We start from the raw sequence: 27,300 nt of genomic DNA on the forward strand, positions 1-27,300 counted from the left end.
CAAAATAGCTACTAAATAAAAAAATAAGCTCTAGGTAAAAATAGTAGTTCCCGATAGGAAACTTCCAATATTGTGAAAAAATACCACGTTTCTTAAAGGGGGAAATGCACTTTAAGTCACAAAATAAAATAAATATTATTTTTTTAAAAGGATGACAATTTCTGTTTGGAAGGCTCCATAGTGGGGACTTATCTGCCATAAAGGAACCTTCCAGGTCAATTGCTGCTCCTGTAGAACCTCAAAGATACTTCCTCTTGAGGTGGCAAGAAAGTATTGAAGATTTCTTCACTCTGATCAAACACTGCCAATTTGTCCAACTCTAGGAGAGGGAGTTTACCAAATCCAGTAGTACTTGTGACTCACATCAAAAGTTGGGCTATGCAATCAGCACCCGAAGTGAAGGTGGGGTAGTTAGTCAGAGCTTTGTGAAGCAGGCTGGTTATTGTACAGGATACAACCCATATAGCCAATAGGCTCGTACAACAGTGAGAGTGATGAACACCTACTGGCACAGCACCACAGCTTCTCACTAATAAAATCACATGACCCCCTGCCATGCTAACTAACTGTTGGCATTGCCATGACCATATATACAAGTGCATTCAGTGATGCACTGAATGTAGATACCATTAAGGACACTGTACCACATCCTCTCTAGTACAATACTCTTAAATCATCCTCTGTAAACCCTATGGCACAGATGGATAAAGGTCTGATTGTGAGCCAGGCAGTCTGGGATCAATTAGTGATCTGGGCAGAGAAAGAGCTGACCATGGTTGGTGAAAGTGAGCAACCAGTGTCAGTTTGTCCATCTTTGAGAGAGAGTATACAAATCCAGCAGTACTTGTGACTTCTAGCAAAAGGTGAGAGATTACACTAAACTCTTTATGAAAAGTGTATGCAAGTATTTCCAAGCAGTACTTAGAACTTTAATTAATCATTAGCGGACTGGAATTCCGCTGTGGCGACTCCTAACCTGGAAAAGCCAAAAGACACAACAACTTAGAACTTTAATCAGGGTGGTAAACATGTGGGAGCATGTATGTACTAAACGCTCCCAACACTGGAATCCATTACCTCAAAGGAAGGCCACAAGGAGTTAGGGACCTAAAAGGGGAAAACTATGATATCTGCCTGAATGATAGGCCCCTCTTACAAGCTAAGAAACCAGGGGAATCTTATGGCCAGTAGGAAATGAGAAGAAACATACTGATTAAAAAACACTCCTAACTGCTCCACATTCATACTGCATGTGCTAGTGTCTTTAATCTGGAAGCTGGTAGTAGGCAAGAGAGTAGTAGTGGTGCTAAGTGCCATCCATTTTTTGTGAGCACTTGATTGCCTCTGCTGGGGGTTAAGTGGGTTGTGGTTGTGGACATGGACAAAGGGTGTTACAGCAGAATTCTGAACATTAACATTTCATTAACTTTTCATTACCTTATTCTATTGTGTAAGATTATTTAAAAGTAATGCATTATAATGTGTGTGTGTGTGTACATATATATATATATATATATATATATATATATATATATACACACACACACACACACACACACACATATATATATATATATATATATACACACACACACACACACACTCACAAACACACACGCAAAGGTGTGTGTGTGTGTCTGTAGAGAAGGAGAAAATGATGGAAAAGACGTGTTTTGAGGGATAAATATTATTTTTGTACTGCAGGAAGTATGCACAAGTTATCTCGTACATGGTGAAGCCATTAGTGAACTAATATGATGTGTCCCCTACCGTATCAGACATTTATGCCTGGACCCAGCATATATTATTACTTCAACTTTTTCATTCATTCATTTATTGTTTAATTACAGTGTCAGTTTTTTTCAGGAGGAGGGGAGCTATAAAAAGAGCATACAGGTAAGTGATGAGTTTTCTTTGACATCATGATGCAGAGGTTCATTATTTATATTTATTTATTTACTTTTACAAATGTAAGGTTTCTTGATTTTAATTTTGAGGCATATAAAGTTTTCTTATTAATGATTTTGTAATGAGAAGGGTGAACTGTTTATAATGAAGAAAGAGAGTGAACAAAAAAAGTGCACTGGGGTAATCTTAAAGTTCTTTCTTGCTTTGATGATTTCTTTTTTAAACTTTTGGTGATGCTGACTGATATACAGTACTTTTCTTTTTTACTGTTATTACCATATTATAGTGTTCCCCTTATCCACTATTTCATTAATCCATATTAAGAAGAATAAACATTGCTGATCTGTAGTCCTTTCCTGAGGTGAATATGCTCACATTATTTATATCAGTGACTGTGTGTGTACTGTTTCCTAACTGCTTTTTTTGTTTATGCACTGTATTTAGAGACTTATATTTTGTACTGTTATAACAAATGTTTGTGGGATGTGTCAAATGCATTACTGATTTTTTAGCATTTAAATGTGTTACTGATTATTTACCATCCATTTTCGTTGTACTACTTGTGGATGGGGCAGGTTTACTGTGTGACATTTTTTCCATATATATCTTTAGTAAAAATCCCCACATAATCATAAAGGCCCTTCCTCTGTAGGCCACTTTGTTTCTATCCTCTCCACATCAAGCATCCCAGTGGTGTTATGCAAGGAAGGGAAGTGTAAAAGATCATAGCTATCACTCAACAGGGGTTAGGAAATTTTGGTATGCTCTAAGTTCCCTCCCCTCATTACCAGAAGATGTGGCGCATTGTCTACTATTCTGAACCCAATGCATCAACTTAATTCTGCACAACCACTGTACTCAGCTAGAGTACAAGACACTCCTTGTTTGAGCTCATTCCTCAAATCTTGCCTAGATGCATGGATTGTATCTGAGGTATTCTTCTAGCTAGAACTCCTGCAAGAAGACCTTTAACAACCCCTTCCTCCTGAGAAGGGACCAATGGTGTTAGCTCATCTCTTTCACCCCTTCATGGCTGTCTCACCTCATTCACCTAAGTCAGTAATCACACCAGAGTTGGCTCGGAAGTAGCCAGAGCTTCACCCCAATACTCTACAGAGCTGGCTTGTTGTGGGAGCTTTTAATTTAGCAATTAGATGCTTGGTTTTTCTACTGTAATTAGTTTGTAGCTGTCTCTTAATTGAAGAGTGTAACAAAGTGCAGGATAATATAAGGACACATGATAATTTTTTTATTTTAGGACTGAAATATTGGCACTTCTGGAGTCCATAAAGTATTTTACCTATAGTAAAAGGAAATAACCTATAGTAAAAGGAAAAATATGCTGTCCAGGATCAAGGAGCAGGTGTATAATTGGAAGCAATCTCTCCTTAGCCTAAACAAGCAAATAAGAGCACTAGTGAAATCTTCCAAAGCAAACTTCAAGTCCAAACTGGCCACATCTACTAAAGACAATCATAAGGCTTTCTTCACATATGTCCGCAATCTCAAGGGAAGCACCCAGATCTGCTCAGAACTGGTGGTCAAGGACACCACATACACAAACTTTGTAGATATAGTCAACCTGCTGGCAGGTTGGCAGATTGAAAACTTCACTCCTCTGTCCCCTCATCAGTAAAACAGGGCATTCCCAGTACCTGTCCCCCACCCCTCATCAGTAAAACAGGGCATTCCCAGTACCTGTCCCCCACCCCTTATCTATAGACAGCAAGTCATCACTGCCCTCTCAAAGGCAAATAATTACAACCTCTATGGGACCCGATAACATCCCAGGCTGCATCCTACATGAACTCAGGCAGGAACTTGCAGCACCATTAGGCACCCTATTCAACCAAAACCTGAGTACCATCTTTGTCCCAGCCAAGTGGAGGACAGCTACTGTCATCCCTTTGCACAAAGGTGTAGCGTCCACCGATCCAGGAAATTATAGACCCATCAGCCTAACTAGCCTGATTACAAGGCCATGGAGCGGATTATCATGGACATCATTAACAAGGACATTGGCAACCTCCAGACACTTGATCCCACTCAGCTTGGTTTTGTCAAGGGAAGGTCAAGCCTGTAAAATTTGGTTGACTTCTTTGAGACAGTCACCAAGGTCATAGATGAGGGGAAGATGGTGCACACCACCTACCTTGACCTGGCCAAGGCCTTCAATACTATTCCCCATTCAGATATAATAGATAAACTCACTCAACTAGGCATCAATCCATATGTTACCAGATGGGTAGCAAACTGGCTCACTAATAGAACTCACCTAGTCAAAATATGGGAAGCCACCTCAAACGTAACAAGCGGTGTACCCCAGGGATCGGCGTCTGCTGTTTGAGATATACTTCTCAGAGGTGCAGGGCAAATCTAGTGGGCTATAGCTGACCAGGTTTGCAGATGACTGCAAGCTAGCTGCTGTCATCAAATCCCCTAGTGTTGTGGACATCCTCCAAGAGGGTCTCACCCAAACAAATGACTGGTGCCAAAAGCATGGCCTCAGACTGAATGCCAAAAATGCATCATCATCCCATTTGGGGAGAATGACGTCCCTACAAATTATCACATTGATAATAAGGCATTAAGAACACAATCAGTCGTGAGGGACTTGGGCACCCAGGTTGATAGCAAACTGACTTTTGACCATCATATTGCCTCCATTGTATGGAAAGCTTTCTACATGGTCCACCTCATTAGTAAGGGTATCTCATCCAGGGAAAAGGTGGTCATAATATCCCTGTATTCTTCTCTTTAAGACCCATTATTGAGTACAATGCCCCTTTCAGCATGTACCTCACAAAGCACATGCAGCAGCTGGAGAGACCACAGAGGTTTCTCACCCAGAGAATCCAGGACCTCAAACATCTGCCCAACATAGACAGGCTAAAAAGCCCTGTCCCTCTACTCAGTCTCCTACAGATGCCTCAGAGGTGACCACTGTCTGGCATACAAAGCAATCTCAGAACCCGCCCTGATGGGACTGCTGCATATCCGCAAGTCAAGCTCCACTCGAGTAACCCACATGCTCGACCTCAACCTGGTCTGTGACATCAAGAGGACTTGTTGATGGGGCAGATTTGTGTCCCCCTTTTGTGGAATAGACTCCCTGTCCATGTAAAGCAGAGTACCTCATTAAACCTTTTTAAGTGCAACCTGGATAACTGGATGGGGAACAGATAATACACCTCTGGGATTCCACCTGTGTCCTTGCTTGACAGTGCATAGGGTGCTGACTTGTTGAAACATGGGCTAAATTCTTGGCTAGACTTGTAAGGGCCTCAGGACCAATAGCCTAGTAACTTCCTATGATCCTATGACTGATGGCACAAACACTGAAGAACTGGATGCAACTTTTGTCATGACATTGGTTTGGGTGTAAAGATTTACTAAGTTAGTGGATGGACAGAGTATAGAATCAATTTAGTTATTTAACCTGCACTTCTACTTTATAACAAATCTCCTTTTTTTTCTTTGCTGCTATTAGCTGATACTGCTAAATTAAACATGTAATTTCCTCAATGATAAAAAACAATACTCAATCAAGATATCCCAAGTGTCATTAATATATGTGTGTTTATGGGGGGAGGGACATATTTAGACAGATACATTTGCAATTCATAGAAAGGCCAGTTTCTGTTATTAAAGAAACCCTGTCAGACTAGGAAAACAATTTTTAATAGGTACTAATATGGCAGGGCCAAGCCCCCATAGTGTTGCTGGCATGCCTGGTGGTTAGTGCATTTGTGATTCAGAGCCAGGCACAAGATAAACTTCTTGCAAATGGTTACCTGCACATTTTATATAAAAACAATAAATATTCTGGCATGTTCAGAATGAAAGATATACAAAAATGCAGTGTTGTGGCTGAACTGACAGGGTGCATAACAGAGAACTGTAAAAGCAACCTCATTTCTCAGAATTGTGCACACTTTAATGAAAACTCAGTTATCAACTAAACTTAAGCACTATGCAGTGGTTGTTTCCCCACTGAATATCACAATGGTAAATTAGTTAGAGCACTACTGTTCCATTTTATGCATGTCAAAATGTAAATTAATCTTTAGGCAGGAAATCAATATGATGCCAAACTGTCTACAAAGGGGCGGAGAAATCCATTATGATGTAAACAATGCTTTTTAATGTACTACTTTTTCCAGACAGGAATTTATTGCACTGAAAACAATAATTTTAGCCGTACGTAATACGACTGTGTATGTACCTGTCAGTCTCTGTCCATACACATGTGGTGCCTTGACAGACGTGATTTTGTGCAGCTCTTTAACTGTGGTCACAGTTAGATTTTAGCCATCCTGCAGTACAAGTGTGAAGGTTTTTTTCCCACATCTTTATTTCTGAACTTGCCGAAATATAGTAATGCCATCCAATTCAAATGTGTTCTTGGCTCAGCTAAACAGATTATTTTCTATTTATCAGTACAGAAGTACTCTTTTTAACCAATAAAATATCCCAAATGTAAGATCATGTTTAGAAGATTTTGCAATTAATACAAAGACCAGCTTATCCCTAACCACTGTAACATATGACATGACAACCGCATATAAAGAAAATGCTTACCAGATATTATAATACAAAATTATAGTGATTATAATAAAATTATAATAAAAAGTTTGAAATTTCACTCTCACTATGGAAGCACTTAAATAAACATAATTAGAGCACCTATATCTTTCAGGGCTGACTTTTCTATTTGACCACCATGTGTACGTATTACCACTGAACAACTTACTTTATCACACTGCATATTAAGTACTACAATCAGTTTTAAGTCAACAATTTATAAAGAATAATAAAAGACTGAAAATTTTCAAAAGAGAGCAATGTCAATGCTCCATGCACAGCAAGATAGAATGAAGCTGGAAAGAACCAGCATATTAATATCTGTACACTAAATGATAAACAAGATGGGGGAAATAATCGACAAGTTTTAAAGGCATACAGAGATACAGCAAAACAGACTCCTGTGATAGTAAGAATAGAAGAATAAGGACCCACATGAAGAGTTCAGCTGTATATCATAGATGGTGCTGCTACCCACTTACATAGTAGTTTACTTGGGTTATGTGTCACAGTTGTGTTTTCCTGGATCTACTTGAAATTTTCAACTGTCCACATCATCGGCACACTTTGAGCACTAATCATCAAATATTCACAACATCAAAAACAAAGAAAAAGTCATCTAAAACATATTTTTTGCAGGGAGGGACAAGACCCCTTTACCCCCCACACCCCCTGTTAATTATATATAGCAACTCCAAGATTGCACTACACCTGGGAGAGAGTAAAGCCCAATCCCATCTCTGCTGCAGTCTTGGACAACGAATTACTGCCATGCTTCAGTGCTGCAAACATTCAATGATTAGGGCTTGATCTTTATTGTGTCAATGATGTTGGCAGTTGACAGTTTAAACTAGATCTGTTTTATCATAATCCCTTTTTCATTAGGTATATAAGGCCAGCTCAAACTGTGTAACAAAAAAAATACAGATGAACATATTATGGCATACGGGCGGCCACGGTGGTGCAGTGGTTAGCGTTGCCGCCTCACAGCAAGAGGTTCTCTGGTTTGATCCTCAGCTGGGGTGCCTTCTGTACGGAGTCTGCATGTCCTCCCCATGGTCGTGTGGGTTTCCTCTGGGTGCTCTGGTTTCCTCCCACATCCCAAGACATGCTGTAGGTGGCTTGGACACAGTAAATTGGCCCTAGGCATGAGTGCATGAGTGTGTGTGCCTTCTGTGGAAGGTTGGGTGCCGGGTTGGCAACTCAACACGGTAAAACTCCACTGCCAATCATGAGCAGACAGTGATCCACTGTGGCGACCCCTAACCGGGAAAAGCCGAAAGAAGAAGAAGAAGAACATATTACGGCATGTACTGTGTTTCACTACTGGAATTTGCTAACCTGGAATCTTCCAGTATCATAGTCTTCCTCAGACTTCATTCATTATATTGTGAAGTCACCAAAAGCTAGAACTAATGAATAGCACGCTGGCAAGCAAATGAGAAGTTAGCTTACAGAGAAAGTGATGCACAGATATACTAACATAAATAAATATAATAATCTATGCATAGCCCGTAATACAAAGCATCATGGGGGCATGAATGCAGACCACAATAACATTTTTCAGAAAGCTTTAGGTTTGAAGTGATATCACATGATAGCAAACATTCCCTCAGTATGATCAGCAAACATCCAGTCAGCATTCACATATGTAACTATATTTTTAATAGAATTTTGTTGTGACATTAGGTTGTTGTCTCTCAATGAATCTCAAAATTAGTGTCATTTGAAGCCTTGTGCTCTTTGGGAGGTCAGGTGGTAAAGTAGGGTGAAGGTCCAGACAAATAAGTCACAAAATGGTTCATGTGAGTGATTTTGTAAGAAGACTTTCTTTGACTATACTTATGGAGATCATCCCTGGAGCAAAGCCTGCAGTGGTGCTTTATCCAAGCAGCTGCTGGCCAGACTTCATAAGTAATCTACTTAGACTTGGCATGCAATACTACTTAGAGGCATCTTTACAGCTCATTACCTGCAATGTTTAGGAAACCTATCATCCCATATCTTGAATACTAGAATACATTTAATAAAGTTTTCTCAGTCTATTAATGTGGCATCTTATATGCAACTATCTCACATATATTTAGGAGTTTATGTTTTACATGTATGATTGCAGTGTATTTTATACACATCTTACCTTGCTTTTTGTATATATCTTTTTTTTTTCAATGCACTCTGACTGGATCTTTTAATATTACTCTATCTGCATTCAGTGTTACTATGCTCCAGCTATTGCCGTGTACTCATTTTGTAAATAATACTGTTGACTGAAACACTGTGATGCATTTTCTGCACTTTGAGCTTGGGTCATGACTGAAATGGGTCACCCAACAAGTGCACTTACCCATTGAACAATTAGTAAATAATTATTAATAATAATAATAACAATAATAAGGTGAAGGGTAGTTGTAGTGTCAATCAAGAATAGATATGCAATACAAATTTAAACACCCAAGACCCTAGAAATAGAAATATGCTTTAAAGATATGAGATGTGGAACATCACTTCGTTGGTGGGGAAAAAGCCTGAGCTAGTGCAACAGGTGTAAAGATATGGGTTAGATATTGTCAGATTCACCTCTGTAAAGTGAGTGGGCTTTGAAACAGACTTACTAATCAGCAGTGGCAGCTGGTGACTTCAAATTAAAGGGGGGGCTGCAGAAGACAGCTGAATGGGTGGGGCCAATAGGAAGGGGTTTGGCCAACTATAAAGCAGTGGAGCTATGTTCAAAATCACAACAACTGGAACTTTAATTAAATACGCTGCCCTGGTGCCAAACCATCATTACAAGAGTCCAATCAAGACAAAATGAAGTGTAGAAAAAATATTTCAATACATTGGCTACATGACAGCTTACTTAATATCTAGATGGAAGCAATAAATTACTTTTTAAATACATTACTGGAATGCCAGTGAAAATCAAGTATAAAAAAACAAGCAGCACTCAACTCAAACCACTTCTTGCACTGCAGTTCTAATTATAATTTATATTCAGCTTTATAAAATTACAAAGTAACATGCTGAAAGTAGCAATCTCTGTGATACCCCCACTTGTAAAAATGTTTCTTATCCAAAAAAGACCTGCTGCCTGACAACAACTACAACTATCTACTTGTTTTATGGGGAAGACATGATCAAAGTAAAAAGTGAACAGCAAACAAGTAACAAGCTCAAGATAAATTGCTTAAAAGATTACTGCACAAGTTATGGACCACACATGATAGATTGCCATTCTGTTTAGTTTACAGGTAAAGCCTGCAAAGATGACTGCAAGTCTCCAAAAAATGTAATGAGCTTCTGAAAATACTGTAATCCTGTCTTTTATTACAAATACTGTTATATGCATTTCAATACCTAAGACATATACATTATCTAGTTATGTAAATATTCTCTGCATGGCAACAACAAAAAGGCTTTCAATGTTGGTAATTCTTTAACAGTATGTTTATTAAAGCTTACTTGCATCTTACAATCTCCAACAAGCTTACCTGATGGTCATTAAAACATTTCTATTTAAACACAGAGCAAGAGGGCACTGCGACAGCATGCATTTTCTGAATAATACAAATGATAAATAAACAGTATAAAAATATGACAGAAAACCAGAACATTCTGCAAAATCAAGGACAGATGAAAATCCACTGTCTTACTTGTGTCTGCCGTGGATGGGGGGAATACTCTGCACACTTACACTGCATAACTGCTCCTTGCCTTGCTTAGACACATCCAGAGACACTACATGGGGGAGTGGGGTGCAACAAGTATGTCACAATTTAAAATGTCTCTGGCTGATGGTGATGGCTCTGACACTCGTACCTCTCAACCTCAGAGCAAGAAATCTGGACAAAGCCATACACAGAAGTGGGACACAGGCTCAGAAATAAGGACATTTTTTTAAATATTGCTCTTATAAACTTAGATAATAGAATAGTAGTAGGTCTTGCATTAGTATGAATTTTCTGAAGGGTATGAAATCTGAAACTCAAATGTCTGCCATTATATTCTAACTTTAATCTTTAATGATTTGCCACTAATTTGCCAAACAAACACAATTTTATGAAAAACGGACCAAAAAATGTGATGCAAAAATATAAAATTGCCACACAATACAGCTGAGAACCTGTCAAAGAAGGGACACCTTTTTAATATTAGTACTAACTTGAGCAATTGACAAAATAAGAGAATATACATGCATTTCTGAAATAAAAGTAATCTATATCTCTGATCATTACAGTTATTTATAATTGTAAACCCTCCACATTTTCTTCCAAAATTGCCATTTTGTGAAGGGATTATTAGGGGAGAGCAACATTTTGAGCCAAAATTAGGGACAGTTGAAAGGTTTGGATATTCCTAATTCTATAAAGCAATTTATTTGTATATACCTCTCAACCTCTTAATGCAGGAAATCTAGACAGGGCCAAATATATTGGGGAATCATACAAACAGTACTAAAAATTGCTCTTGTATAAACTTAAGACAGTTGATAGAATAACAGGTCTTGCTTTAGCATGCATTTTTCTAAAGGTTATGACATCTGAAACTCAATGTCTGTCATTATTTAGTCACTTCATTCTTAAATGATTTGCCAGAAAACCAAAAATTCTATGAGTAATAAACCAAAAATAAAAAGCAAAAATCTATTCATTCTGCAAAAATCTGGACAGTTGAGAGGTATAGTTCAGCTGGGGCTGTCTTTGAGATTGCTGCCCTTACCCCTCACAAAATCATGGTCAAATGGAGCCTCCCCCCTGCAGCCATTCCAATGTCCCATTCCTTGGTTATTTCTCCCCATTTACCACAAACACTGTAATGTGCATATAGCTTTACATCTGCGATTATTTGGATTTGAAAGTTTTATTTTGCATTTTACAGCACAAACACTAATACATATCTGCTAAACAAAGCAATGCAGTCTCACAATGAAAATAGACTTAGCATTAAAACTTCTCTGCCCTTGAAACTCACATTCATTGAAACAGCATTGAAACCCACATTCAAAGAAAGTACATTTTGCCAGCGGCAGATAAAGATTAACTTTGGGCTATTTTCAAATCATAGGCCCCTTGTACACAAAACATACATGTGCTCTTTGATACATCTTCCTGATTGTATTAAATTATATTCCTTGTAAAATACAATACAGTTGTTAGAGGGCATTTTTAATTTATTGTTTTGAACATTTTTCCAGTAAACAATGAAACAAAATGCATGCACCAATAATGACAAAACTGCCAAATTCAGAACATTTCCATCGTAAAAGTCTACTCAAACATTTACAGTCCACCAGTATCAGTAAATATGCACAATCACTGAAGAAGTAAAAGTCATCTAAATAATTCCTCATTAAATAAATCTGTAACTAATGAAGAGGTTGCTGCTAGCAAACAAGTTTATATTTCATTGTTTCATCTACAAATAAAGTGCCTGTTGCCCTTGAGGAGTACATTGCCTATGTTGCATTAAAAATGATAAACTAGTAATATTGTAATAGGGATTGGATGGCAAACTGATAACAGGTTCATAATTACTAGGTATCTTCGCCAAAAAGGACTGCAGCTTCCACCCCCTTTTCAACACAGTACAGTATCAGCAATGCATCTACCTACTGTGGGAGCACACTACCTGTTGTGCTATTAACAATGCAAGCAGATTCAGCATAAGTAGCACTAAACTTTTGTTCCCTTGCAGCTCTCAGCGTCTTGTAAAATCTACTCGACACTCAGCTTATCTCTGAACTTTGCAGCACAAGAAATCTGGAAAAAGCCAAAATTTATTGGGGGGGGGGCAAAAGCCCAAAAACCAGGGACACACTTTAAACATTGCTTGTATAATGTTGGAAAGTTTCTAGAATAAAATACTGTGTTACCACCATACATTTCACTCCCAAGTATTGAACCCAGGACCCTGTCCACTATGCCAAATCATCTGTTTTGTGAAAGAGAGGAAGACTGAAACTTAAGTGGCCACTATTTAGTGAATTTAGTTCTCACCGTAGCTGTCAATCTCTTAGCACAAAACACCTGAACAAAGCCAATAATGGGGGAATACTGCCCCCCAAACATATTCAGTGAATTCAGTTCTCACCACAGCTCTCAACCTCTTCGCAGAAACATGTGGACAAAGCCAGTAATGGGGGAATACAGTCCCAAAACATATTCAGTGAATTCAGTTCTCACCATAGCTCTCAACCTCTTAGCAAAAAACACGTGGACAAAGCCAGTAATGGGGGAATATAGCCCCCCAAACATATTCAGTGAATTCAGTTTTCACCATAGCACTCAACCTTAGCACAAAAAACCTGGACAAAGTCAATAATGGGGGAATACAGTCGCAAAAAATAGAGACAAAGTTCAAATATCTATGTTATAAACTTAGAAAATTGCTAGAATAAAAGGTTTTGCATTACCATGTACTTTCTGAATAATATGAAGTCTGAAATTCAAATGCCTGTTATTTTTATATATTTAATATTTGTTAACCAGGAAAGTCTGACTTGGAACAAAAGTCAATTTTCAGCAGAGACCCAGGGAGAAACACTCCAGACATAGTTCTTTGTAAGAGGGGAGAACATGCAGACTCCACACAAAAGGCACCCCAGCCAAGACACAAACCAGAGAACCTGTAGCTGTTAGGCAACAATGCTACCAGTGCACCACTGCTTTACTGAGTCTGTAAGGAAACAAAAATACAGAAATTACAGATTTTATGAGGAACAGAACAGAACACATATGAGGCAAAAATCTGCAAACTTTTGAGAGGGAATTCAGGCCTTGCCACCTGCACCCAAGGTACAGGGTTCAAGCCTGAGATATTCTCTACCTTCCACCATGTGTTTTCTCTAGCCACCAGTGTATAGCAACTGGGGCATTTCACACACACACACCACTTAATAATGGCTTTCTGACACTTAGCTCTCACCTCCATTGCCTGCCTATGTAATCTCTCCTAAAAGAAAGGAGAACTGCCTGACAGGGTTATCCTGCCAGACAAAACAGGAAAGCATGGGTCTATATAAAGAAGAAGCCTAATAATTAAAGTTGAGGAAGAAAATAAATCTGTTAAAAATGAAAACAAGTTAAAAAAAACTTACTAGCCTTTCACCTTCATTGTAGAGTGTAGACTGGCCATGGTAATGTGGAAAACTGGTCCCTAAATCTCACTACAACTGTCACTTCAAAGCCACAAAATCACACCATATCAAGAATCAATTGTGTTCTCTGATTTTAACAACATCCTTTCAGTCATCAAACTCGGTATAAAAATATTTTTTGTGTGTGTCTTCATGCTATGTTCTCCCAGCAAACAAGATTCAGCACCCCCTGAAACAGGACCTCTCTATGATTTTTTAATATCTTGAGAACACGTGGCTTAACATTAACACCAGCAAGATAATGTTTATGTTGTTTGTAATATGCAAGTGGTCAAACAAAGTCCTTGTCACAAAATGTTAACAAATCACTAAACCTATCTCAGCTTTTAAGTACTTAAGTATTTTACTTAGGTCTCATCTAAACTTTCAAGCCTCACACTGAGATAGTGAACTCTTAATAGAAGATAGTTAGGCATCGCTTGAAAATTTTCCAGATACTAATTACAGAAATGACTGATCACAGTTACAGATGTCCCAATTCCTCAAATAGAAAACCAAACTACCTGAGATGGCAAGTCATACCTCTCAACTGTCCAGAATCTCCAGATTTTCTTAGAATATCTGGCTTTTTGCTTCATATTTATGGTCTGTTCTTTATTAAATTTGTGTTTTTCTGGCAAATCAGTGAAGTCCTCCATTGCTGTAAGGTCCAGGGCCTTCCAAGTGAAGTCCACTGTTGCTAAGTATGTCACCGATCTTGTCCATTGCTGCATAGCTCCAAGTACGTCCTCGATCTCGTGGTGAAGTCCTGCGAGAGCAGGCCAGCCTGCAGATGTTGCAGTCCGATCCCTTTCCCGTCTATGCAGTTGTAATTAACTGCATAGACTTCTGGGATGCTTTTGACTGACTGCTGTGTTTCTAATCTGGACTGCTGCTGAATCAGTCCAGAGCTCTGTGCATGTTCCAGACTGGTTCAGCAGCAGCCTGGATGTCGGAAATGCCACGAGTGTGCATGCGCGATGTCCGCGATTTTTATCCGTATTTTTTTATTTTCTTTTTTTTTTTATATATTGTCTTTCTTCTTCTTTCTTTTACAGCTAGGGGGCTGCAGTCCAATAGCACAGGCCGCCCCTGCTGATCAGACATGATTTTTCTCCTATTATACAGTTGCTGTTTGTTGAAGTATCAGATGTATGTGGAGATACTCAATGGACACCATACATAGGTAGTACATTTGGAATATTTCCACTTCAGCAAGGGAATTGCCTCAATATAACTGTCAGCACTGAGAAAAAATCTCTGACAGCTGTTTGTCTTTATTTACCAAACAGCTGTACAGATTGTTCAGTCTTCTTTGAGAAGGTGGGTAACACAGGTTCATAGGTAAGTTCTAGACTTGCTGCCCTTGTGGGCTATATTAAGCCTAGGCAATTTCCACTCAAAGGTGACAATCAAATCATGTACCTTGTATCTGTGAGGTAACCACAGATACCATTATACCAAACCCCAACCTCATGTGAGAAGATACTGGTCATGAAGGAAAGAAGATTTCAAGTTTCATGAAGAAGATGATGCAGATACCTTGAAGGCCAAAGCTATCAGGAATGGTCTCTTGGGTCTGAACCTAAGTCGTGAGTTGTTATGCATCCATGCAGCTCATGGCTTATCTATAACAAATACCATGTTCAAATACAAGGAAGCACATAGGTTTACTTGGCACCAGAGCACTTAGAGACAAAGACTGAAGCTAGACACTTTGGTGAAGAGAGGGGTAGAACTGCCATTTAGGAGAACAGCTTGATTCACAGGACAGGACTTCATCTGGGAAGATCTGAAAGACCCAATTAAGCATTCAGGGGACTCTTAGAAACAAGTGTCATAGCCTTCTGTATAAGAATGTTTTACCTCCTTCCTCTAAGAAGATTGACTGCACTGAGTGAGGCTGGGGGTAATAAGTCTGACAGGACTATGTTCATGCCCTCAGTTGTTGAACTAGATGGAAAGATCTGTGACTGGTGTGAGACTACAGTCTGTAATGGATAAAATAAAGGAACTGTGGCTGGAGCAAGACTGGTGTCTGTCATGGACATAAAAAAGGAGCTGTGGTTGGACAAAGCTGATGTCTTTCATGGTGGTAACAAAGGAGTTGTGGCTAGAGGGAAGTTAGTATCATTCTTGCAGGGTAATACTGAGAACTGCTGATAGACAACAGCAGTGAGAGAAGCTGTCATGTTGAAGAAGGTGCTTTTCCTGGAAGTGTTTGTGAAGGGGCCTCAGGCAAAGAAGGACACAGTGACAGCAGCTGCAAAAGTAAAAGCTTGGCTTGGGTATATGAGGAGTTTGGAGAATCCATGGCAGGAAGCTTTCAGGTTGCTTGAAATAGGTCTGTAAAACTATTCATGCCTCAGGATGTGGATGTGGAAAGTGGACCCTCATTTAGGCTCTTCTAAGCAAAGATAAGCATTTGGTGAGCAATACTTGGAAGATTGTCAGAAGAAAGTATGAACATTTTGAGGAGTTCTTAATCTGGTAGATAGATCCTCATGTCATAGTGAAGTGTCTAAAATGTCAAATGTGTTGAGATCCATCATTGCGGCTGAAGTTGCAATGGTTGTCAGAGACTTATGTACTCAGAAAAGTACAAATGTGGGTGAAATTTGACTGGAAATATTGAAAACACTGCACATGGGGGGTACAGTGGTAGCATAGTTAATAAATCTCTTCAATACTACATGCAAGAAGGTATCTCTGGATTCATGAACTGAAGATCTGGGCCCCATTTTAAGAAGGGCTAGAGAGAAGTGTGATACATCTCTAGGGAAATTACATGCTTCATTAGAAAATCTTATGCCAGAGTACTGGGGAGGCCACTTGACATATAAACCTCAGATTCAGCAACAATAATAATAATAATAATAATAATAATAATAATAATAATAATAATAATAATAATAATACAAATTGTATGATATTTGAATACTGAACCAGCTCTTCAGCTTTGTGCAGTTTGTGAGACATTGTGGAAGATCACTAATCTAGTCCACAATAATCTCATGGACTTGAAGAAACTTTATTACCACCTGTTCTGACATTATCTTAAGGAAGTCCTGCAGCAGTATAGGATACTTGGGGCAATATTCAGTGCTTATATGCTGATGTATGAACAAAGTGAGAGTTATGAATAGACTGTTGGCATTAAGTCAAATGTGTGTGTGTTATGCTGTGCCAAGGGTGTGTCATTTCACCTGTCATGTTCATGTTTTTTTTTTTGTTTCTTTGTTTTTTTGTGTGAACAAGATATCAAGACATTGGGAGTGTGTTCCTTTTTGACCCAGGGGGTCCCCCCAACTCTGTTGCAAATGATGTTATCCATTTAGCTTCATCTGACCAAGACTTCTAAGACATGCTCAAGTATTGCTCTCCTGCGTGTGAAGTGACTAAACTGAGGTTCATCATTTCTAAATCCCAGGCCATGCTACTTTGTGGCAAATTATTGATCTGTTAAAATGTACGGGGTGGACAGTCCCTTAGTGAAGTAGATATGTGCCTTAAGATTATGTTCACATGTGATAACAAAAGAAAGTGTGGGACTAGCAAAGTGACATGAGAGTAGCCACAGCCTGGTAGTGAATCAGGAGTACAGTTCATGAAGAAAGCCTCTTAATGTACCAACCAGTCTATGTCCCCATCGTCAACTATGGTCACAAGCTGTAGGTAGTGATACAAACTTAACACTGCAGTAAAAACAAAATGAAAACTCCAGCAAAGCTAGAACTTCCAATAAGTGACCTCTCAAACCTCTTGTGTCAAAGGCACATGGGATATATGCAAATGATCCTTATGAACATCAGGTGTTTCAGCTAATTGGCAATTCTGAATGCCCATGACTTGTTTTGTCATTTTAATGGACAATTTCAGGCCAATAAAGCCAAATCCCACTAAGTGTGGATATGCATATTTTGGCCTTGTTATGACCTCATCGGCACAGCACAAGCAGATATCCCAAACAATTTTTGCAGTGACCCTAATGATAATGGACATCAGCTGGGTATAACAGCCCTATGTTTCTAATGCTTAGTCAAACACTCTGCTTGTGCTGTGCCGATGAGGTCATAACAAGGCCGAAATATGCATATCCACAGCTAGTGGGGTTTGGCTCTATTGGCCTGAAATTGTCCATTAAGATGACAAAACAAGTCATGGGCATTCAGAATTGCCAATTAGCTGAAACACCTGATGTTCATAAGGATCATTTGCATATATCCCATGTGCCTCTGACACAAGAGGTTTGGGGGGGTCACTTATTGGAAGTTCTAGCTTTGCTAGAGTTTTCATTTTGTTTTTACTGATTGTTTTTTTTTCAGTGACCTTCTCACTCATTGTTTTAAACTTAACACTACAGGTATAAGCAACAGAAATTATTATTTTTTTTTCCTGCAGGATTAATGGGCTTACTTTTCAAGAAATGGTGAAAAACTTGGTGATCAAATAAACCTTCAGTGTAAATCTTCTATTTCTGTGAATTATGAAGAGCCAGTGACAAGATGTGGGCATCTTTTAAGGATGCCTTGTGGGTTGCTTCCATTAGTGGTGTATCAAGCATAGTCCTCTGCCAGGAAGTCTTGGGACAGACCCCAGACCCAGTGGATGGATTATATCATTCAGGTATCATGGGAGTGACTTGATTTTCTCCCAAGATAAGCTAGAATCTGTGGCTGGAGAAATAAAGCTTGGCCTCCCCTGTTTATTCTTTGTATTCCAGAACTTCATCAGAGAAGAGAAAAAGGAAAGTGAAATGGAATGAAGTAAAAGCTGATATCCAAGGGGTAAACCTTTCCTCAGAGCCATTGATTTGTGGTTTCTTTCTTTATTGCTCTAGATTTTTCCTATTAATATGCCTTCTCTATGTGACAGACTAGGAATACCTGCTGTGGAATCCTGACTGATTCCTCCCAGAGTCAAAATTCAGCTTATGGAATAATGGAAAAAATGGAGAAAAAATATAAATTTGACTACTGCCTCAGCCTTTGCTGATTGCAGTGGAAGGCATTTTGCTAACAACAGATTTTGGTAAGTTCTTCACTGGATGCTTCATATATTTTCTAAGAAATATTGCTTTATGGGACATGCATATTTATGTCGTCTTCTAGAATTTAAATGCATGGCAATCACCCAGATGAATCAAAAAACAAAAATACAACGAGTCAGGCTGTTTTTTCACCTCTTTAATCCAAGTGCATCAATACATATAGTACCTCGGCCGTTACATAAAACATCTTTAAGTTAAGTGAATTGAAAAGTAGGATGATATTAAATTATAAGACGTTATGCCCTGGGGGGTTAAACTTGGAGGTGAACTTACATTTTATATGCTGTACTGTATTAATAAACTTTAAAAATTCTTAAATGTTTGTTTAAAGTTAAATGTGGTCATAAAGTAATATTATAAAGGGGTATAGTAAGTTGTAAACATGTTTATTAAGAATAACTTAAAGATGTTTTACATTAAACATTTGAATGGTCTTTGAAAAGAATAATTAATTGCATAATTAATTGATTAGTAACTGAGTTCAGCCTGTAAAAAATGATTGTATAGTGGATGTGTGTCATCCTGAGATGGCGAATGGCTGAGGTATCAGATGTACTGATGCACTTGGATTAAAGAGGTGAAAGAACAGCCTGGCTTGTTGTATTTTTGTTTTTTGATTTATTTCTGTGCTTGTTTATTTGAGATATCACCCAGATGGCACAGCTTCATTTAGTGGTCCAGGCACTGAGAGAGGTGATAAGGGAGATTGAAAGTGAGAAGATGATGTTGGCTTGGCATTCTGGGAAAAGGGAGGGAGGTCTACCTGGTCCAGTGTAACACTGACTCCTACTGTGAACAGGAGTACAGTATACAACAAATGGGCCAATGACATGGGCTTGGCTCTGTCAGCCTGCTATATGTACTAACTTTCCATGGATGGTGTGCAGAAAAGCAGATGTATTCACTATACAGGAAAGCATAGCAAGCCCTTGTGCAGCAGAACATTCATGTTACCTACCAGATGGTGGAGTTTAGGCCATTAATGGCTGCCTGGTTGATGGTTTATGACTAATGGCTATCAGCCTAAGGGATATAAATAAGACAATCAATCACAGGAAGGCTAATGGCTGACAGACAGTGAGGATAAGAAGAATATTTTAAAAGAAAAAAATGACTAACTAGCAAATGTGCTTCAGAGTAAATCTTTCCTCAAAGTGTCTGCTGTCTGATTTTCTTTTATATTCTCTTTAATAATGCAGAGGATTACAGCTAGTTTGTTGATGAAAACCAAGCTGTTAATGTATTCAACAAATGTATTAAAGAAATTAATCGTAGAATGAAACTCAAAAGATGAATTTATTTAATCCATTTCAAAACCAATGTAATAACCTAGTTATGACCAGTGACCTGATCATAATTATGTTCTATATAGGGATATTTAGTTGCCCAGAAGTACTACAAATACGAAAAAATAGCACAGAATCCAGAAGAGTTTAATAGCTTTAAAAGCTTTCACACTCTATGTGTTGCCACACAAATGTCAGCCAGAAGCAAAGTGCACCTGTTATTGACAAAGATCTTTCAATGCTGTTGATACTTTGCTGTGCCACACGCTGCTTGTGTGACAACATGAATTATGTTACAGCTTTCAAAGCTGTCAGGTTTCTAATGCAGTTCTGGAGAGCTACTGCTTATGTAACTGTGTGAAATGTGCTTGTTGTAGTTAGGGTATTGCACAGGAACCTTTAACATTGTTATTTTTCTCATGATTTTGGAAAATATTTAGCACTCTTACATATATTGAAGTAATATTACAAATGCCACAATGTTGTTAGTTTCAAATCACATGCAGTCACTTATAAACTGTGGAAAATCCTCCAATTGTCAGAAGTTAAGTAGTGATAATTTAAGGTAAGTACAACAGTTACGGAATGGAAGACAGCAACCAATGTCACAAAAATTCTTTTATGAAGTGCTTTTGTCCACATTTCTCCAGAATAATTAATTCTTAACTGGAAGACATATAAATAGTTACATTCATCAGAACAAATTCACAGCTCATCCCCACAATAAATATCACCATGGAAACCAGAAGGTTCACTGTCCCAGCATGAACTCATTCCTTAACTATAGCATTCTAAAAGTTAAAACCATTCGTACAAAGGTAAAACCACTCATACAAAGGTATATATGTTTTTTTGTAAAAAACACACATTCCCCTCTGTACATACCCATTCCTTTATACAATTTAATATCAATAAAAAACATACAATAAACATAAATAACATATGTTGCATAACAATAAAAAACAAATATACAAATATCCCATACATGAATAACTTTTACTTCATAAAATAAGAAGCCTTCAGTCTAAGCATACTACTTATGGACCCAGCTTCATTTAATCCAGGGGTAGCAGTGGCATTAGTTTTTAGTTGCCATTTAAACTCTAAAACTTCTAAACAATCATCACAAGGCCCTCCTCTCTGTTCTAAGTTCACTTGATCTACAACCGCAAACCTAAATACATGGTATGGATTCCATTCTACATGTCCTAATAAGGCATTCCTGTCATCTCTTCTTTTTATATCATACAAATGTTGGTAAATTCTCTTCCTTAAACTTAACTTGGTCTTTCCAACATAAAAAGCATTACAGGACTTACAGAAGGCCAAGTACACTACCCCTTTATTCCCACAATAAAATTTGCTACATAATCTAATGTCCCCAATCCCTGCTACAAAAAGCACATCCCCTTCTGCTATATAAGGACATTGGGAACAATGGCCACATTTTACCATCTTCCCCACTTGGGCCACATTCCTAGATCTTTCCAACAAATTTTAAAATGCAGGTCCTTCTTATATACAATAATGGGCTTCTCACCCACTATTTCCCTATATTGTTCATCTACAGTAAATATCCTCCAATTGTTATGCACAATACTGGCAAGACCCAAAAAATTATTAAATGTTAAAACCAGGACTTTTTCAAATACCTGAGTATCAGAATTTTCTCTTACCCTATCTACAACAGACATAGTTCCCACTCTTAAAAGAGGGTCAAAATAACCCATCCTTCTTTTTGCAACTACTTCAGAAAAAAAAATTCCAGCCAAAAATGACTCAGGCTACCCTCTCACCCTAAACATCTTCCTCAACTTATTACTTTTGTTTAAAAATTCACCCTCAGGAGTAATCATCCTAGCCAAGTGTACCATTGGCCCTTAACAAGGGATTTTGTCTTACATGGGGGTTGCATATGGGTCTATATTACAACGTCGAACTCACAGGAGTCTGAACGTAGTAATATTGAACCCATATGTTTGAAATGTGAAAATAGCGAAGCCACGGAACACTGATTTTTTTCCCCGGGAAAAGAATCGGTGGGCTGTTTTCACAGCTTTGCTATTTCCTGCACTGTGGTTCCTTCTCAGAGTTGGTATATTTAAGTAGGGGGTGTGTGGGGGCACAAACCCCCATGTTATGGGGTATGGAGGGCAAAGCCCCCCACATTAGTTTAAGTTTAAAGTGTATGTGTTTTGTTTTTTTTGTACCAGAACAGCATTTTTTTTCCCTGGGGAAAAAAATCGCTGTTCTGTGTTTTCGTACTTTTTGGGTTTAGAACATGCTGGTTCGATATTACATCATTCGAACTCCTGTGAGATCGACAATGCAATATAGACCCGTTGCATACTATTAAAGTGCAAAAAAATAATTAGAATAGGAAAGTTTTCAATAAATGTAGATTCAAAACACCCCATTTCCATATTCTTCTTAATAGTTACATCTAAGAAATTAACTACATCACCTTGTATATTAACAGTGAATTTTAAAAACCCAGTGGAGTGGTCGTATCCAAATAATAACAACCTCCATCAATCATTCCTTGCTATCTCTCCATAAAAAAATCAGATCATCTAAATAACACACATAAAAGGCCCAACAACTAAAAAACTCAACATTTAACACAAAATTAATTTCCCAGTAGGCAAGGATCACATTAGCAAATTTTGGGGCATAAATTGTCCCACAGCTACAACAGATCTTTGCCTAAAAAAACTGGTACTGAAACACAAGAAAATTATTTTCAAAGAACATAGCCATAAAACACCTCAACACTAAGGCCTTCTCCTTGTCCATATCAGAATAGCAACAAAGGTACTCATAAAAACACTCTATTCCCAATTCATGTGGAGTAACTGAATAGAGATCTTGAACATCCAGTGTAACAAATATCAAATATATATATATATATATATATATATATATATATATAGTGTTTTTCATCAAGTCCTCACTAAAACTGATATTAACAAAAGAAAAAAATGGTCTGGACACGCCGAAAAGCTGTAAATAATTTATTCCACAATAAAATGCAAACACTTTCACCCTGCCGTAGTGCTGTTTTTTTTCACTTGACACTTTACTGCTTTTTGGCGTGTCCAGGCCATTTTTTTTCTTTTGTTAGTTACTAGTTTTATGGTCTGCGTTCTCCACATTTTGTTACATTAAAACTGATATTAGACATTTTAGATAAAAAAATCCCATGAGTCCCTAAGTATACAATGGCAATTTTTGAATATATTCTGAGTATGAAAATCAATAAACTTAGCTAAACGATATGGTTTAGAGGCCCTAGCATCTACTATAGGGCACAATGGGGGATCAAGCAAGTCCTTATGTAACTTTGGGATACCAAAAATAGTGGGGGTCTTGGGGTTAGGAATAGATAGGGAAGAAATAGTTGTTATGGCTAGGCTTGTATAGGCCCTAGGGCTGATAGCCTAGTACCAACCTATGAACCTATGAACCTAAGATACAAAGTTGAACACCTGTATAGAAATCTGATTATTAAGTACAACTTTTTTCCAAAGTGAGGTCAATCCTGCTATATGCATTTGATTAATAGAAGCCTCTTCATATGTATCAGAGTATAACATACTTAACATCTTATTAATATAATCATTTGTATCCATAACCACTAAGCCCCTACCTTTATCTAGCTTCATTATTCTCACCTGCTTATTATTAATGATCTGGTTCAACAACTCTCTTTCCTCCGTATTTAAATTAGGACTATCCGAGAAACCAAGGAGAAATTTTAATAGTTCCCTAAATTTTGTTTCACAAATCTTCTCAAACAATGTCACCATAGCATTAGCCAGGGGGTTACAAACATTAGGTCTTTTTATATAGGGATACAGGGGGGTCTTCCTGCCTACTACCATTCTTGAAAAAAAGGCACAGATCAATTTTCTTAAAAACAGTTTAAATTGCAACAATACATTATCAATTCTAGCTGCTCTAGTCAGAACAAAGGGCAGCCCACTGCTACCCCTGGATTAAACGAAGCTGTGTCCATAAGTAGTATGTTTAGATTGAAGGCTTCTTATTTTATGAAGTGAAAGTTATTCATGTATGGGATATTTGTATATTTGCTTTTTTATTGTTAAGCGACATATTTATGTTTATTGTATGTTTTTTATTGATATTAGATTGCATAAAGGAATGGGTATGTACAGAGGGGAATGTGTTTTGAAAAAAACATATATGTCTTTGTATGAGTGTTTTTAACCTTTATACAAATGGTTTTAACTTTTAGAGTGCTATAGTTAGGGAATGGGTTCATGCTGGGAGAGTAAACCTTCTGGTTTCCATGGTGATATTTATTGTGGGGAGGAGTTGTGAATTTGTTTTTGATGAATGTGACTATTTATATGTCTTCCAGTTGAGAATTAATTATTCTGAAGAAGTCCTGTATATTGTGGATGAAAATGTTTAATAAAAGAATTTGTGGGATATTGGTTGCTGTCTTCCTTTCCGTTCTTGTTCTGCAGTTTGTTTTTCCTTGTTATTGTTATGTATAACACTTACATAACATTATGATAAAATCATGAAAATGACAAAGATATTATTGAAACATTAGTGGTGTCTGACATGTATGCAAAAGGTGAACACTGGGCAGTCAACAAGTCCAGTATATCATAGTGAAACACAAGACAGCAAACGTAAACACTTTAGCAGTGTTACTGCAAAGGGTGAACTAATGTAATTAAAAACAACTAAACAAATGTAAAACAAAATTACACAAAAGAACCCCCTGCACCCAACTTATATCTGTGTGTGTGTATAAATATATATATATATATATATATATATATATATATATATATATATATATATATATATATATATATATATATATATACCCTAACTACAAAACCTCACCTATCTGGATAAAGCACAAAATATGCTTTAGAGTGTCTCTGCCTCACTACTTTTCTGAGATTCAGCGATTGCAGACATGGCAAAACTACCAATTCAAGTCAGCTTAGTAGAAATACACCTATTGGTAAACAAGCCCTAGGATTCAAAGAAATGCTGACCATTCTCACTAATAGTAATTCTCCAACATGAGTTGGCCAATTAGCACAATGGCAAGAAAATGTGATTCATAGATGGGTATGACTGCAATGAGAAAGATCTCATTATCGGCTCATTACCATGTCTCTGAACTGAGCACTAGCTCTGCCAGACTGAACCACATTAGTGTTATTCATAGTGGCCCATGCATTGCTTTAGCAAATGCACCTTACCTACACGCACACACCCACACATAAACAAATACACATACATTATTTTATTTATTTATTTTATTTTATTTTATTTTATTTTTTTCTTAACGGACTAGTAGTGGATACATCACCATCATTTCAGTGGAGGAGAGAGAGGAGAAAACCACTACTAACTACTAACAAAGTAAGATATACCAAGTTTTACAATAAAAAACATTAGCTTAAGTTGCATAGCCAGTGGTTGTTTAGGTAGAGTTTTAGATTGGTTTTAAATAGTGGAATAGAAGTCAGTGATGTTCCATATTTTGCCAATTGAGTTGGAAAATGTGGAGTCACCTGCTACATTATTTGATCTAGAAGTTTTTTATCATTATCTATCCCTATCCCTACATAACCCCTAGTTCTCAACAATAACCAATAAGAAGGAAAACACATGCACATGCCTACACACACACAAACAAACACACACACACACACACACACACACACACACACACACAAACACACACACACGTACACACACACACACACACACACACACACACAGAAACTCACACACTTTAGCACATTCCCATCCCCAGGTTTGCTGAACTTACTTGCACTGTCAGTACTCCCATAGGAGTGACTGTCATGTTTTTACAGTGGTCACTTTTTCCTTCTAAAATAAACTTTTACTCAGCTGAGTGATTCAGAGAATCACTTAACCAAGCAAATCAGGAGCTAAATGCATTTCTTGGGTGGAACATCTGGCTAATTAGGAATAGCTACTCCCCAGACTGTTGCATTAGCATGTGACTTCATTCATAAAACCTCTGTTAGAGCTGAGCCCCCAAAAGGGATAAACCTCAGCAGTAGTATAGCCTCTGAACTGGAAAGACTTAGTAAGATCTGGAAAAATCACCTTTCCTAATTACCATGTCTAAGCTAAAATGTACAACAAAATAATCTTTGCTGCGATACATATCAACCTAATAAAGAGAAATTGAAATGAGGAAATCAGAAATTCATACATTTGTAAAATTACAAAAAATTCTAGGCAGAAACCAAAGAGAAGAATTTGCTAGATTATTTGACTTAAACTTGTACGCAGTATACACAATAATGTTCAATGCAAAATGCAGATACACTATTTAGTTGTACCTCCTCTAGCACTCAGATATGCATCTTGTATAATCATACAATTTTAGAAGCTTAGAGTAATGTTTTAACAATCAAAAATATTAGTTAATAAATGTGGCTACATCATAGTAAGGTTACACCAGAAAACCCTGTCATTTCCAAACATGTCATTCCATATGAGAAACATAAATTCCAAACTTGCCACAACTTGCCACAGAAATGAATGTACATTGCTGAAACTGTTACAAATGCACACAGATGTCTAATATACACCCATTCGGGTACACTTGTAAAGAAGCAGACTATAAGAGAGATATAAACAAAACTGTAGTCCTTCAGCTTTTCAGCAATATTGCCATTTATAAAGCCTTTGCACGTATGTCTGGAAGAAGTTAAGAATAAAGAATCTATGGACTTGTGTCAGCCTTGTTTCTCAGAGTTTAGCAACATGCAGTGTTCTTTTTTGTTCAGGTTCCCTTTCTCCTAGTGCAATTGTTCATTTTTATGGCCTGTAATTCAACCATTATACATATAGATACAAAACATCTTACTTAAGAGTTGCCAGCTTTTTCTTCATTCTCCAAGGTTTATTCCTAATGTTGGATATTAGTTTCTTTCTCTCTTCCACTTGTTCCATCAGTTTAGCAAGCACTTCTCCTGACAGAGACTCTTCATCAGATGACGAACCCGATCCAGAAGAGGTTGAACTAATGGAGAAAAGCATACATGAAAAAAAAACTGTTTGGCAGGAAAACTAAAATTTTATTTTATTTCCTATGAAGGAGAAAACAGAATGATTGCATTAGAATCCAACGCCATCCATTTTCTATTATATCTTCTCTTATTAGTTAGCTCCATGGTATAGAAGAATAAAACCTTAACAACTACATGATCTTTGTTCAAGTTAGCAGTTCAAATGCTGGATGACCCAGCTGAGGAGTGATGACCCACAAGTCTGCTCTTCTTAGGAGGAGGGTTTAGGGAGCTCTT

At 37.6% G+C, this 27,300-nt stretch overlaps 1 protein-coding gene across 1 annotated transcript in view; it reads right to left on the reverse strand.

Moving 5' to 3' along the window:
• Positions 1 to 27,013, reverse strand: part of TMC2 (transmembrane channel like 2) — a 499,206-nt gene extending 472,193 nt beyond the window's left edge. The window contains exon 1 of the mRNA XM_044058938.1: positions 26,862 to 27,013. Within this exon, the coding sequence (XP_043914873.1) occupies positions 26,862 to 26,947 (86 nt within the window). The 5' untranslated portion in view covers positions 26,948 to 27,013. The remainder of the gene's footprint in view (positions 1 to 26,861) is intronic.
• Between the last annotated feature and the right edge of the window lie 287 nt (positions 27,014 to 27,300).

Source organism: Protopterus annectens, chromosome 17.part0, assembly GCF_019279795.1.
Source record: "Protopterus annectens isolate FY-2018-M chromosome 17.part0, PAN1.0, whole genome shotgun sequence".
Taxonomy (NCBI): Eukaryota; Metazoa; Chordata; order Ceratodontiformes; family Protopteridae; genus Protopterus; species Protopterus annectens.